The 14,883-nt window shown below is 30.6% G+C and overlaps 4 protein-coding genes across 4 annotated transcripts; 2 read left to right on the top strand and 2 right to left on the bottom strand.

The window, feature by feature from the left end:
* Nucleotides 1-10: 10 nt before the first annotated feature.
* LOC104742457 (uncharacterized) lies at nucleotides 11-1,840 on the bottom strand. Its single transcript, XM_019235810.2, has 2 exons — nucleotides 496-1,840; nucleotides 11-398 (listed from the first exon to the last, which is right to left on the bottom strand). Exons 1-2 carry the CDS (start codon nucleotides 550-552, stop codon nucleotides 201-203), a joined length of 255 nt encoding a protein of 84 aa, XP_019091355.1. The 5' UTR covers nucleotides 553-1,840; the 3' UTR covers nucleotides 11-200.
* A 2,158-nt stretch (nucleotides 1,841-3,998) lies between these two features.
* Nucleotides 3,999-4,709, bottom strand: LOC104742458 (uncharacterized). The gene is made up of 2 exons (XM_019235864.2): nucleotides 4,565-4,709; nucleotides 3,999-4,474 (listed from the first exon to the last, which is right to left on the bottom strand). Exons 1-2 carry the CDS (start codon nucleotides 4,619-4,621, stop codon nucleotides 4,280-4,282), a joined length of 252 nt encoding a protein of 83 aa, XP_019091409.1. The 5' UTR covers nucleotides 4,622-4,709; the 3' UTR covers nucleotides 3,999-4,279.
* Nucleotides 4,710-9,954: 5,245 nt separating this feature from the next.
* LOC104742459 (BURP domain protein USPL1) lies at nucleotides 9,955-11,706 on the top strand. The gene is made up of 2 exons (XM_010463467.2): nucleotides 9,955-10,243; nucleotides 10,733-11,706. Exons 1-2 carry the CDS (start codon nucleotides 10,187-10,189, stop codon nucleotides 11,516-11,518), a joined length of 843 nt encoding a protein of 280 aa, XP_010461769.1. The 5' UTR covers nucleotides 9,955-10,186; the 3' UTR covers nucleotides 11,519-11,706.
* A 1,321-nt stretch (nucleotides 11,707-13,027) lies between these two features.
* Nucleotides 13,028-14,517, top strand: LOC104743980 (uncharacterized). Its single transcript, XM_087486257.1, has one exon. It carries the CDS (start codon nucleotides 13,255-13,257, stop codon nucleotides 14,515-14,517), a length of 1,263 nt encoding a protein of 420 aa, XP_087342383.1. The 5' UTR covers nucleotides 13,028-13,254.
* The last annotated feature ends 366 nt before the right edge of the window (nucleotides 14,518-14,883 follow it).

Consider the following 14,883-nt stretch of genomic DNA (forward strand, 5'->3'; position numbering starts at 1 on the left):
TTAACACCTCTTCACTGAACAGATAATATATATTTTAAGCTTAAAGTGTTATCAACTCGAGCAGCTGTTACTTTACATAATAAAAAGTTAAAAACACACACATGATATACGTGCATGTATAAACCGATACATACACAAACACAGAGAGCCACAACAGATATGTGAGACATTGAGAGAGAGGGAGAGTGCTTTTATTAAAACTATTCCTTAGGGTTGTGGTAGATGATGACGACAGATTTGGTATCGAAACTCTGTATGAACCTTTCTTCTGCGGTCCTAAACGGATTGTAGAGAAGCTCTTTGATTGGTTCGGGCAACGGTTCATTCTTCATCATCTTCTTCCAGTAATCCTCTGCTACTCCTCCACCTCCTGATCTTCCTTCACTCAGGTTCACAAACTGTACCAACCAAAAATATATACAACATTCAATATGTATATGTTTCAAATCTTTATTTAGGGTTTTAATATATTTAAACAAGTAGCTGTATATCTACCAGAAGAAAGCTGAAAAGGATGAAGAAGACGACGACCAAGTAACGTTGTTGCTTCATGTCTCTCTTTTAACTTTTTGTGTTGTTGTTTTTGAGGATTTTTTTCTTGATCTATGTTAAATCTTCGGGTGTTAAAAGTTTATATATATATATAGAGAGAGAGACCAGTTTAAATTAAGGAAGTTGTTTTCATGATAAATGTTATAATTTCCCTCTATCGCATTTATTTATATAATTATTTAATATTTAGAGGGGGTATTGGTTTGGGATTTAAAGAGAATTTTAATGACTTTAAAAGTTTTGTAAAATATGTTGTTATTCAATTAAGACTTTTTAAAACTCTTTTAAAATTTGGTGTTATTAGTTGTGGATTTGTAAAAAGTTGTTTAAAATCTTGATAAATATAGTGTTATTGGATTAAGATTTTTATAAAGTCATTAAAAGTCTTTTGTTATTCAATTAAAACAAAAGAATCTTGGATTGTTAATGAATTCAAATATTATGTTATTGGTTTGGGATTTTATATCATTTCCTTCATAATAAAAGTCATGAAAACTCTTTCATCAAATAGAAAGATTGTTAATCATATAGTCCATGACTTTTTGTTGTTCTTTTGTTGAAAATGAAAATATGGGTCTTTTGGGATATATATTCATAGCTTGCTATGTCCTCATCTCTTCGATTCTTCTCTCAAACTCAATATATCTTTATATCAATCTTTTTGTTACGTATTGGGTAGAGAGAAAATGTTCTCAATTATGTGTTCGGTGGTTCGTTCATATCAACTAACCTTAACACTAAATCTCAATTATGTGTTTGGTGGTTTATGAAAGTCATCGTGAAACATCAAACATTGTGTTGTGGGGATATATGTATATTCATAACTTGCATAAACCATCGTGGTGAAATCATGTGTTCTGTGAATCTAGTTGTAAGGAAGATGAGAGATAAGTAAGAGATTTTTTTTCTCGCATAAACGTTGAATAAACACAAGAATATTGTGTAGTATTTTTTAGAAAGATTTTACAATATTTTATGAGAGATTTTACTAGATTAGGAAAAACAAATCAACAAGATTTTAAAAAACTTTCTAACAATCACCTAAAATCCTTCATTTTATATTTTCCATGATTTTATTTAAAGTCATTAAAACTCTTTTTAAATCTGAAACCAATACCTCTCTCTTACACTGTAAGGTCAACTTTGTGTTGTGTTGTGCATAACCTAATTTTTCTTTTTTTTCCTTATCTGAATTTCAGAGTGGTGGTGGGCCGCTTAAGTAAGGATTTAGTCTGAAATCTGTAAAGTTTTTCATATATTTAATTTCGATTTGGTTTTGATCAAAAGAAAAAAATGAGTCTATATTTAAAGTTAAAGGTCTGATCTGGCCCCAACATGATTACAGGGTTATTCCGGACTTTTTGAGTTTTTCTTACAACTAAATAAAAATTTCATTACATTTCGATTTTTTTGTTTCATATGTAACATCATTTATAAATTTGAAGAATATATAACGATTTATAATTTACTTTTATATAAAGTTTATACTGAAGTATAACAGAGTTGTCATGTAAGTTAAAAATATTATCTGACTGTTAAAACATCTTTAAAATGATCGCTTGACGCTTGTAGTACATAGTAAATCCAAATTGAAATAACTATCAATATCTTTTCACAAAATCTAATTTAACTGAGATAAAAGATTTAAATGAAAAAAATTGTACAACACATACCACATAAAACATAAAATCATAACACTTTGAATCTAGATATATTAGTAGAGTTATGATTGATGTAGAAAAAAAGATAGTAGATTCAAGGTTTGAATAAAAGCATTTGAATTCCTTATTATATATGTTTAAAAAAGCTAAATTGGGTTATGTTATGTGTATAGAACAACGAACACTTCTAGAATTTGGTTATGTTATATGTAAGACAGTAAGAGTAGTTATATAATTCTGTAAGATTAGAGGATACAAAGAAGAATAAGGAAAAAAAACATACTACTTTAATTTATTCTTAAAAATAATGTTTTTTATAAGTTCTATTTTGTATTTTACAAAGAATATTGTTTTGTATTAGCATCATTATTATTTAATTTTTATTTGTCATTCAGATGGTACGTAAGAAAAAAGGAGGATCATTCGATTCAGAAAATTGTAATAAAAACGTTCTCTTTTAATTTTTGTGAAAACCTAAAACATCTCTTTTTTTAAGGACCATAGAGTAGGATAAGTAGAATTTCATTAAAATTGTTTTCTAAAAATCAAATCTTCCCCAAACGTTTGAGTTTAAGGGTCAGTGGCTTCCGCTGACAGTAATAATTAAAAACCCTGGTCCAACAACGAATACGAAAAGATCAATGTTTTTCAATTTCATTATTACAATTTCAACAACAAAACATCCATTTAGAGTGTATGCAATGATGGACTACAAAACTATGGGTGTACGTTGTACCCAAGGATGTTTTGTAATATGTAAAATATCAATATTTTTAATTTCATTATCACAATTTGTTCTAACAACAAATACGGAAATGAACCAAGAAAAACCTTTGTCGAAAAGAAAAGAAAACAAAAAACAATACAAAAAATGATATTATTCGCATGCATGATCGTTTCAGTGTATTTAACTGTCGCATGCAGAAAATTCTTAAACCTATATTTGATGTGTGATTTTTATTCTTATAAACTCTCATTATATATGTACATAAGATATATTAAAAAAAATGGGTATTTTAAGTTTTAGGTTAGTATTGTATAAGATATATTAAAAAAATGGGTATTTTAAGTTTTAGGTTAGTATTGTATATATCGCTCTGTTGTTACGATTGTTGATTACGTTAACTTGAAGTACGGTACGTAGTAAAACACCAAAAACAATATACTTGAAGTAGTAAATACGTAAAACAGAGTTGGGTTTTGCTTTTATATTTGGGGTCCATTTGAATTCATTTTCTTTGAAAAGAAGAAAATGTTGGCTTTTCTCCGTGAGAGTTACTTTAATTTATGAAAAAGACAGGCGAAAAGTTATGTTTCAAGAAAACAAAGATGACATTAATAATAAAAGTTGCATTTAACCAAAAAGAAAAACATTACAAAAGTAGGAAACGAACGAAGCAGGTCAACTTTCAATGTGTGTGTACATTTAGCTCTACGACACATAACCCAAAGTCTTTTTAGAACATTAACTAATTTCTTTATCTTTTTGAACACATTAATTACTTAATTAGTTAATTATAGTCCATTATCATAATTTAATAAGTGCTGTCTTATGGTTTCATCATTGGTACTAGGCTGTACTTTGTAGTTAGATTAGATCAAGATCTACCTACTATATATAGTGTTATCTTCTTCAAATTCACTGGGATTTAATTACTTATTGTAATTAGATCAAGATATATCACACTAGCTAGTGTTCTGATTCTTCCTCTAATTGTTGTTTGTAGAACAAATTAACTATATAATTTTTGTTACAGTCAACAAAACATAATTAAATCTTAAAAAAAAACACAAAAGAACCTTAATTATATTAATATACATATCAAAATCACATGAAGCAGATCTAATTTCCCCCACACCAAGACTCGCAAAAGAAAAAAAATTACTTATAGCTACGGTTATAAATATTATAAACAGAGTATATTTTGTTTAGTGTATTAACTTAAGCCGGCTGTTCTTTACCAAATAAACTACACATCTACATGCATGTATAGTAAACCCTTGCACACACAAACACAGAGCCATGTACATAATTTTAATATATGAGAGATATTTAATTACGTTAATTATTCATTAGGATTGTGGTAGATGAGGACAACAGATTTGGTGTCAAAATCTTGGATGAACATCTCTTGTGCTGTTCTAAACGGATTTTTAAGAAGCTCTTTGATTGGTTCAGGCAACGGTTTATCCTTCATCATCTTCTTCCAATATTCCTCTGCAACTCCTCTTCCTGATCTTCCTTCATTAAGATTCACAAACTAAATACACAATATCAATTCAAAATATGTTATACATTTCAGATCTTAATTAATTAGGGCTCTTATAATTATATAAAGAAGAAGCTTTACCAGGAGGAAGCTGAAAAGGACGATCAAGAAAACGACCAAGTAATGTTGTTGCTTCATCTCTGCTTTAACTTTAGGATTTTTCTCGATATCTATGATAAATTCTTGGGTGGTAAAGTTTTTATATGATAATTCTCCGCTCCTTGCATTTTATTTTGTTATTTAAAAAAAAAACTTTCATATTATATTGTGAGGTCAACTTTGTATTGTGTATATTTATATTTTTAATATAAATTTGAGAGTGGTGGGGTGGCCTGAGTAAAGGAGTTTTGTTTATTCTTCTTCTCTGGAGCGATCAGCTATTACAGCTCAGATAGCAACACCATCAAATTTTATATTTACTAAAATTAGATAAGACTTATATAATTGTAGATATAGAACAAAGAAGAATTCTTAAATTGAATATGTACATTCGTTCGAATAAGATTCGGCCTTTGGAATACGCAAGAAGACAAACGATGATAAGTTAATGGGACACTGGTACGACATCTTTCAAAAAGCCTTTGACGTTTTATGTCAAAAAGACTCGAGTAAATGAAATAGAGCATGCAAGTATGTCAATGAGACAGTGCACTGAAGATAGACACATCCTTGGGTAATGTGGGAGGTTCTGTTTCAACATTGCATTCACGTGTCAACTAAACAAAGTGGTAGGTATTTCTATTGGGAAAGATACACACACTTCCAACATAACAAAAAGCTAGTAAAAACAATTCAAGATTAATAAGATAGTTATTTTGGTAATAAAGGACTAATATACTAGATCAAATATAACAATTTTTTTTTATCGAAAATGCATTGATAATTTTTATATGTCATAAATTAATAGAAATTAAAAATTAATGTTTCTAATTAAATAAAATTATGAAAAGGATATTGAAGATGTTAATTAAACCCATAATAGAAGACGATGATGGAAAATAAGATTATTTAAAGTACTATTTAACTTTAATCATTTATATCTTTACTAAGATTCTAAGTTTAATTATTTTTTAATTTATGATTTGATGATATTTAATTTTTGTGCTTTTATAACTTTTAAAAATAATTAAATTTTATTCAATCAAATATACGTTTATTACTAACAGTGACACATGTCAACTTGTAACATGCTCTCAGATGGTGTGGTGCTAAATAGTTAAATGAAAAAAAAAGTCTATCCTTCGATCTTTCATATATGTGATTTGGAAAACTTTACTAGAGAACCAAAAGCACGTGTTATCTAGTCACTTATAAAGCTTACAACAATATGAAATATAAAGATTGATTTGGCAACCAGTAGAGTACACAAATAACCTAACTGTTTAATTGGCTAGAGAACAATGGATTAATGAGACCCACCATTAGTCTTGAAGTTGATCCTCTCAATTCCATCAAAACTGTCCATGAAGGCAATGATGTATTGTGATTATGATTTGAACTGAAAAATATATATATTTTTTATGATCTTGTCATAATCTGAACACTATATATGGTGTTTGGCCAAGTACACTCGTATTTTACAAATCTTATTTTAACTTTCCTAACTTTTAGTGGCCGTGGAATTTTGTCTAAAGATTTGAAACCGCTTCTACAATATTCCCATTAGAAAAAGGATTATCATGACAAACCAGCTTAGCTTTAGAAAGAAAAGTCATAAAGAAAAAGCTGAACTTAGTGCTTCTCATAAGTGCAAATTGAAAATTTGCTATATTATGGGGTCTAATTAATAAAGAGTATAGATAAGATTATACTATAAGATAATCCATGGCTTGGATGATTTTACTTTTCGCCTGATTAATTGTGGTGCAAATGAAAAGCTTTTAATACATTGATGAGTTTTATGTTTGCGGCAAAACTCTATGATAAATATACAAGTCAACTTCTATATATGCATGGATTATGACATATCATCCAACTTAAAAGATTTACAATACTCCCTCCGTTTCAAAATATAGAATGTTTTAATGAAAACACGCATATTAAGAAATAGTTATTTTTAAAAAGTTTAACCAATCATAAACAAGTCGGAATACTATAAAATATAAATTTAATTTAAAAGTTGCATAAGAAGTTGAAAACATCCTATATTATAAAACAAAAATACTTCTCTAAACATCCTATATATTATGAAACGGAGGGAGTAGTCGTGTAAATTAATGTATAGTGTCCAAAAGAACAAACACTTCACATACGAAATCGATCTCTCACGTTGATATGGTTTACAATAGGTTCGCTTGGCAATTACTCGCATTTAAACGAAACAGTTAAAATAAATTTGAGCTTTTATACGGAGTAGTAAAAACTAAAAACAATAGTTTAAAAAGTGGTAAAAATAATTGATGAAAAGGTGGTATAAATTAAAAAAAGACGGTTTAAATATATAAATTTGATTGGTTGCATGGCAAAGTTGAATAGTAGAAGAAACATATTAATTGTGAAGATGAATACTATTAAATTTGCAATGTCGATCTTTGTGTCGAGACAACCAGCCTTAACGAGTTCGACAGTCTTCTCAGTTAATCTTTAACGAAGGTCTTGTTTATTGCCAATCTGGAAGCTCAAGTTTCCTATTTTTCGAAGTCTACATAATTTATGTTTTGGCGGTTTTCGGCAATGTTTTCTCAAAAATTTTAAGGATCGAAGTCGAACCAATGATAACTAGTAGGTACTAGACAAATATAGGTATTTTGTTAGTTGTTTTGTTTAAATTTATATCTTTTGTGTAATCGGACTTTATATCCTAAGATTTAAAAACTACTATTACAAATCTTCAAAGGAAAAGAAAAATGTAATAACCTTGTGGAACGACACGAAGCAGTCGAGTGGGGACCCAAACGTTCGATCAAGTCATGCATGCATATCTTAAAATGTTGGCTCTAAATATTAATGCGCTATTCATGAAATTGTCAATTTGAAGTAAATATATTTATAGCCTATTAGTCAACTTCTACAAGTACTTGTTGGAATTAGCCTTTTAATGCCCAAGTCAACTTATATTTCTCAATCATGCTCAAAATATTACAATTCTCTTTTTCTTTTTGTCCTGCAAACATTACAACTATTGCTCATTAGTATAATGGATATATCCGCTGTCTATATGGATTTTATTCTCTGTTTTATTTTTATAAGTACTATTTGACATTTTTACTTCATTTTTATACACATAAGTTGATTACCAGAGTTTTATTTATTTATTTTATTTTACACTTTGTATTAGGTTTAGTTAAAAAAAATATGTACAACAAAAGGGAAATTGAAACAATTCAAATACATTATTTTCGCCATAAAACAAAAATAAAATTGTGAGTTGAGATTAATATCAGGATTTGATTTTTTTGCTTTTCATTTAAACTTTTTTTCTCTTTTCATTTGATTTTTATTTCTTACATATCTCATCGCTTGGGAGTTTAATGCAAAGCTACAAGATTTGTGTTAGTAGCACTCATACCAGATTAAGAACAAATCTTGACAACGGAGTACCATTAATTAAATTAACAAATCTCGGATACTTTTAAATTTTCTAACAATGGTTCTTTTTTTTTTGTTTTCTTTTTCTCCGTAGAACCATTAAAACCACATATCCATATACTAAAAAATAGATTCCACGAACAAGAATATTCATTTTGATTTTCCCTACATATTTTCGTGCAAATTAGGATGATAAAACATAATGGGTGATGTATTAAAGTCAAAGATTTTATTTAGTGGGTTGGTTGTCGCCATAGAAGTAGAGTAATTATGAAAACGAAAAAAGAAATTAATTAGGTCAATGATACTGCGACTAAGTTCAATGAAAGATCAATGAGCTTTTAGTTTTTGTTTTCTTATTATTATTTTAATTTACAGTCCTAATTAGTTTTAAAAAACTAGTATTGTATTCTATTGTTTTAATCCTTTTGAATTCTCCAAAGGTCTACCATTCACATTGTCAACAAAAGATTTATTGAAGAGTACCACAAAACTTCGTGAGGGTGACATACTTTTAAAAACAAAATTTAAGATTAAAATCAGAAGCATTCAATATATATATATATATATGGAGATAAATTTTACTATTAAAGATATCAGCCTATGAAATTGGCACGTACCCTTTTGGCACTTTAAAATATGGGGAAGAATTATCTATCAGCGATTCAGCGTTACGAACGAGGGGTCTTCCACATTGTTCTATCATATATAGATCATGTGAGCCGAGTAAAATACATTGTCTATCAAGTAATCCCACACATATAATTGGTGATAAGATATATAACGAGACGAGCAAATTCTCAAAGATGAAAAATGAAGAGTATCATTCTTTTTGTTATATCCTATCAGCTAATCCGGTCAGCCATTCATCCGAATATTTCAGAGTGAACTTTTTCGAAAATTAGCATATCGAATATACTTTGTTCGTGGCCTTTTGCAGATTTCTGATATACGGTATCTCAACGTGGATGTTGTTACTTTTCATGAATATAAATCTTAAACTTTATTTATCGGACCAAACCTTGTATGCGAGTTACATTTTCTAGAAAGAGAAAACACTCACAAATGCTAGGGATAACATATAGATTCGCATAATGTTTTTTTTTTTTTTTGTTTTTTTAAATGCATTCGCATAATCTTGTATGACGATGACTTCATTTAACAAAGAGTCTTCAGTCAAAAAAAGAAGCAAGATCGAGTCCTCAGAAAATACTCATTACGCAGTACACAAATTTACATTATAGTGTCGACCCCCAATAGTTCTAGAGACTACATACAAAAACAGATTCGCAAATATTAGCACTAATGATATATGGATTTTATTTTCATTTAAAGCTATTTACAGATGACTATAGCTGGAATATATTCTATATATCTATTTTTTTAAAGGCTTACGAATGTATAATTAATATAAAAACAAGAGTTAGTTCAGAGATGATGTTTTTTTAGACTGGTCAGTTTTTTCGGTGTATAGTAACGACATTAAAATTGACAGGAAATAATTTTTAGCTTTCTCTCTATCTTTTATTCTTTGAAACCTAAATGTAATTATGAATTATTTGGCACGCCAAGCCTGTAATTATCCGTATCATATATTATATGTAAATAATTTCCCATCCAATTGGATCTTTTGAAATATTTTTTTATTGAAAAAAAGAAAGTTAGTTCTTTTTTTTCAATTACGACGTAAAGGATGATCTATGAACTATATTTTTTTTGTATTATAAAATCAATCGAACCAATCTCTTTGGATTAATATCAATTTTTTTTTATCAACGTATCTTTTACGGTTTCAAATTAGATGACGATGTAAGAAGCTTGCAGGCTTCAGAATTATTAATTATGCAAATAAAATGGAATTAAAACTGTTAACTGCAGTCTACTTATATGTGTAAATTAAATAAATAAAATAAAATCCTTGAAAATTTTAAATTAATGAAGAAGTCAGCCTCATCATTAAGTAAATGGATTATTATAAATATACAGAGATGGGTGTTCAGACTTCATTGAGATCTATAAGATCACTTGAATACTAGTATTGTTTTTTTTTTTTTTTTTTTTTTTTTTTTTTTTAATGTTTTGCTCTCTCTTCTTATTTAACAAAAAGTCAAAATATTAAGAAGAGGAGGAAGAAGATAGAAGAAACTCATTCTCTCCGCAGAGATCATAAACTCCATGGCTTCTACTTTAAGGCTCTCTGATAGCTTCATCATCCTCCTACTCTTCTCTCTGGTATATATATATATTTTTCTGTTTACTCTTCACTTGAATACATATATATGATACTCTAATATATAATATATATATGTGTATATGTGTGTTCTATATATAAGAGTCTTGGATTCAAAGCCTTATTCTTTAGCTGCTTCTTGAAAGTAGAATCCTGCAAAATATAAACTAATCACAAAATTCGTAATTCTGATACACAATTTATGCATCATAAAACCTTCTCTTTTGTTTCCGTCAATCGGAGAAAAAGTAATTGATACTATATAGAGAAGTTATACCATATTCATGTATCAATTGAATTTGTACATACTGCATCATGGTTCCTACCACATTGTTAGGAAGAAAAAGAAAAAAAGTCTTCTTTAATTTATCTTCTGGCAACCTTTTTGAAGAAAAACTATTAATATATTTAAATTTATAAACAAAACTTTGAATCTTTTTTTAAGTTTTTTGTATCTAATTTCGAATTGGTTTTGTGTTTCTTGAATGTAGTGGGTGGTGGAGGCACACACGTCAAGAAAGCTGATATCGATCAAGGAACAACATGGCCAAGATATTAATCATTTTCTGAAAGATGGTGATTTTGATGATCCTTCACTGTACGTGTATTTCAGACTCAATGATCTCAAACTAGGAACCAAATTAAGGATTTACTTCTACAAAAACGATCTTCAGAAGCTTCCTCCACTTCTCACAAGACAACAAGCTGATCGCATTCCTTTCACCAAGTCGAAACTTGACTTTCTTCTGGACCATTTCTCTATCTCCAAAGACTCTCCTCAAGGAAAAGCCGTAAAGGCGACTTTGGGACATTGTGATGCTAAAGAAATTGAAGGAGAGCATAAGTTTTGTGGTACTTCTCTAGAGTCAATGGTTGATCTTGTGAAGAAAACATTGGGGTCTAATGTTGACCTCAAGGTCATGACGACTAAAATAATGGCACCTACCCGAGATCCGATAAGTTACGGTTTGTATAACTATACATTTGTCGAGGCTCCTAAAGAACTTGTTGGGATTAAGATGTTGGGATGTCATAGGATGCCATACCCTTATGCTGTTTACTATTGCCATGGACATAAAGGTGGAAGCAGACTCTTTGAAGTTAATATGGTGACGGACGATGGGAAACAACGGGTAGTAGGACCAGCTATTTGCCACATGGACACATCCATGTGGGACGTGGATCATGTAGCCTTCAAGGTGTTGAAAATGGAGCCGAGGTCAGGACCGGTTTGCCACTTCTTCCCTCTTGATAACATTGTGTGGGTGACAAAGTAAGTGAGAATATAGGCTTAGGTAATATATAATGTGAGTATGTAATGTGTCGTCTTGTAATATCTATGGTTTGGGAGAAAAGAAAAAAACAAAAGAGAGCCTTGTTGTTGGCTTTGGTGTTGCCTCTTTTGTGTGACTTGCAGCGACGTGACAATGCTACATGTAACATATAATATAAGGTTGTTACATAACATGTAATATATAATACTATATATATATATATATACATCAACATGATGTGTACGTACGTAGCTTTTTTTGGTCCATGAAATTTACGGATTACGGTTGGTTAGGAACATCAATTCAATTACGACTTGTCCTTCCTTTCAATTAATTAATAAAAAGGTTTGATGAATCTTTCGCGACGTTGCAGACGACGGACATGCATGTCTGTGTAGAACATAATTATATGATCATTATTCATTACTATATGATATTCACCATTGAATCATTTTATTTACTCTAGATAACATAAACATGAGATAACTTTTTTCTTAAGATAGTTTTACTATTTACATGTACTTTAAACACATATATAGTTAAACAAAACATGTACCTTCTAAAGGCTTAAATTAAACAACGATACTGTATATAATCACTTTATTAGCTCCATATTTACGTCTACGCACAAAATTAACCAACTAACTAGTTTTAAGGTTTTAAGTATTACTATAATTTATAATAGCGAAATGGTTTATAAGCATGATTTCACATATGTTTTAAGCAAAATTTAATTATTCTTAAATATCCGATGTACACAACGTATATTATTATCAACATTTTTTCTAAGACATCATATTTCGCAAATACAGGTATATAATTTGGTTATCAGTCATACTAATCCTAATTTCAAGTAAAGATCTCATGCTGACAAAAAAAAAAAAAAACAATCAAAAGATTTTATTATGATCTGATGAGGTAAGTGTGGTTGGATAATTCTTTTTTACAATATCTGATAGGGGAATAAAAATTTAAGGCCACACACACTTGCCCAATTATAGTTGGGCTTTTGAATTGTTGGGCTATTTCATCTGACTAATTTATTTCCCCCCTTGATCAGCTGACGACTAAACTAAACAGTTTTTTTTTTTTCTAAACTAAACAGTTAACTTTTTGTAAATGATTAATTTATGTATGCATGGCCGTAACCATAATGTACACTAGCGCTCTATTTCATAAACAATAAAACCTCCCTTTTAACGTAATTTAATGTAAATAAATATGATTAAGACATTATTATTTCTTAGCAGTAAAAAATCTGAAAATGAGAAATAATCAAAATATTAAAAATGTAGAAAATAGATATCTGATAAGAGTTTATAGAAAAATGAAAAGAGGTTTGTCTGTTATAATTAGAGTTTATCGGAATCTTTATATTTATTAGGATTATTATTTTTCACATAAAAATCTTCAATCTCAATTTTTCATAAAGATAGTTTTACACAAAGATAATTTTGAAATTTAAAAAAAAAAAAAAAAAAAAAAATCAGTACGGAAATATCTACTGAATTCTCTCTTCTCTCTGTGGACTGTGAGTCTGAGGCGTAACAGAAAAGATCCTTTTTTTTTGGGGGTTCAATTATCTCTCTCTCTCTCCGCTTCCTTCTCGTCATTTTCTCACATTTTTCCCGTCATTTTCTCCGCTTATAACAGTGTACGATCACAAGAGAAAAAAACACTGACGCCTTTTTATTTTTATTTTGTCGTTTCGTTCCCCCTCTCCCACATAAGAAACACATATGGATCATTACGACGGCGTTAACCGGAGGAGGAGATCTGCACGGCGTCATCAGACCAACGATCGTGAAACGAATCGCCCCAACGAGACGACTCAGACGACGATGACCAACGGCGACGACTGCGCACATGCTTTACGTGACATCGATGAGTATCTCTCGCTAAGCTTGGGCTCGAAATCGTACTTCTCTCATCAGATCCCTCCGGCGGCTAATCCGTCGCTTCGTCTAGCACCACCGTCGCCTTTTGCTGAACCTATGAAGACCACGTGGGAAACAACACATGATGAGATCTTTGGGAGTTCGTTGGCTTATACTTCTTCGCCTTACACATCGTATCTTCCACCACCATCGTGGCTGAGCAGATCTCATGGATTATTTCCATCGCCGATTCCGCCTCCGACGACGACGGTTGATCGCTTCTCCCTCGTTCTTCCGCCGAATCTAACCGCTCATCAGGAGATGGGACCAGCGATGATGATGACGAACACCGCGCCGCCGCCCGTTCGTAACTACAGATCAGAACCCGCCGTGAATCAAAATGAGAAGCCCGAGACGATCCCGCCGCCGTTTCCATGGGCGACGAATATACGAGGGGAGATTCATAGCCTAGAGTATCTCGAGTCGAAAGAGATCACGACCATCACCGGGGAGGTTCAGTGCAGACACTGCGAGCAAGTGTACGAGATGAGCTACGATCTGAGGGAGAAGTTCGCGGCGGTTGAGAAGATCTTCGTGATGATGAAAAGGATCATGAGGGAACGAGCTCCTCAGATGTGGACAAACCCTGAGCAAAGGAGGTGTGAGCTTTGTGGCCGTGAGAAAGCTGTGAAGCCTGTGATTGCTGAGAGGAAGAGTCAGATCAATTGGTTGTTTTTGCTTATGGGACAGACTTTGGGTTATTGTACATTGGAACAGCTCAAGAATTTTTGCAAACACTCCAAGAGTCATCGTACTGGTGCTAAAGACCGTGTGCTTTACTTGACCTATCTCGGTCTTTGCAAGATGCTTGACCCTAATAATAACTTTTATTGTTTTGGCATTTTGGACCTTTGTGTTTGCTTTATTAGGTGGAATAATTTTGTGACAAAAAATATATATATGGAATTGCATTGCATTGCATGGGTTCTTTTGTTTTGTTTTGTTTTTTTTTTTTTTTTGTCGTTTTCTTCTCCGTTGTATCTTTTTATCCATAGACTTTGGTTTAATATCTCATTAATATATATAAATCATGGTTTTCACTTTACGAATGAAGGCTGTATTTAGTAATTACGCGTTAATTTTTCGAATCCTCTCGTTATAAATGATACTAGATATTTTGTTGGAAAGTATCTCAACTGTCGTCAACCCTGACTTTTTTTTAAAAAATTGTATTAATTAATTTTTGTTATGATGTGATTTGAATTTAGATGAAGATCTTTCTTTACTACGTTAATCAATCGGTCTAAATCTTAACTGTTTTTTTCTAATCTAACGCAAATTCAAAAATCAATTTTTGGATAATCTCTAGCTTCTAGAAAGAATTGATTAATTCGAGTAAAAAAAAAAAGAAGAAAGAATTGATTAATTTTATGAATAAACTGTAAATCATATAAATAATTGAATTTCTCATTTTCAATCGTCAAAAGGCAA

Source organism: Camelina sativa, chromosome 14, assembly GCF_030686135.1.
Source record: "Camelina sativa cultivar CO46 ecotype springtype chromosome 14, ASM3068613v1".
Taxonomy (NCBI): Eukaryota; Viridiplantae; Streptophyta; class Magnoliopsida; order Brassicales; family Brassicaceae; genus Camelina; species Camelina sativa.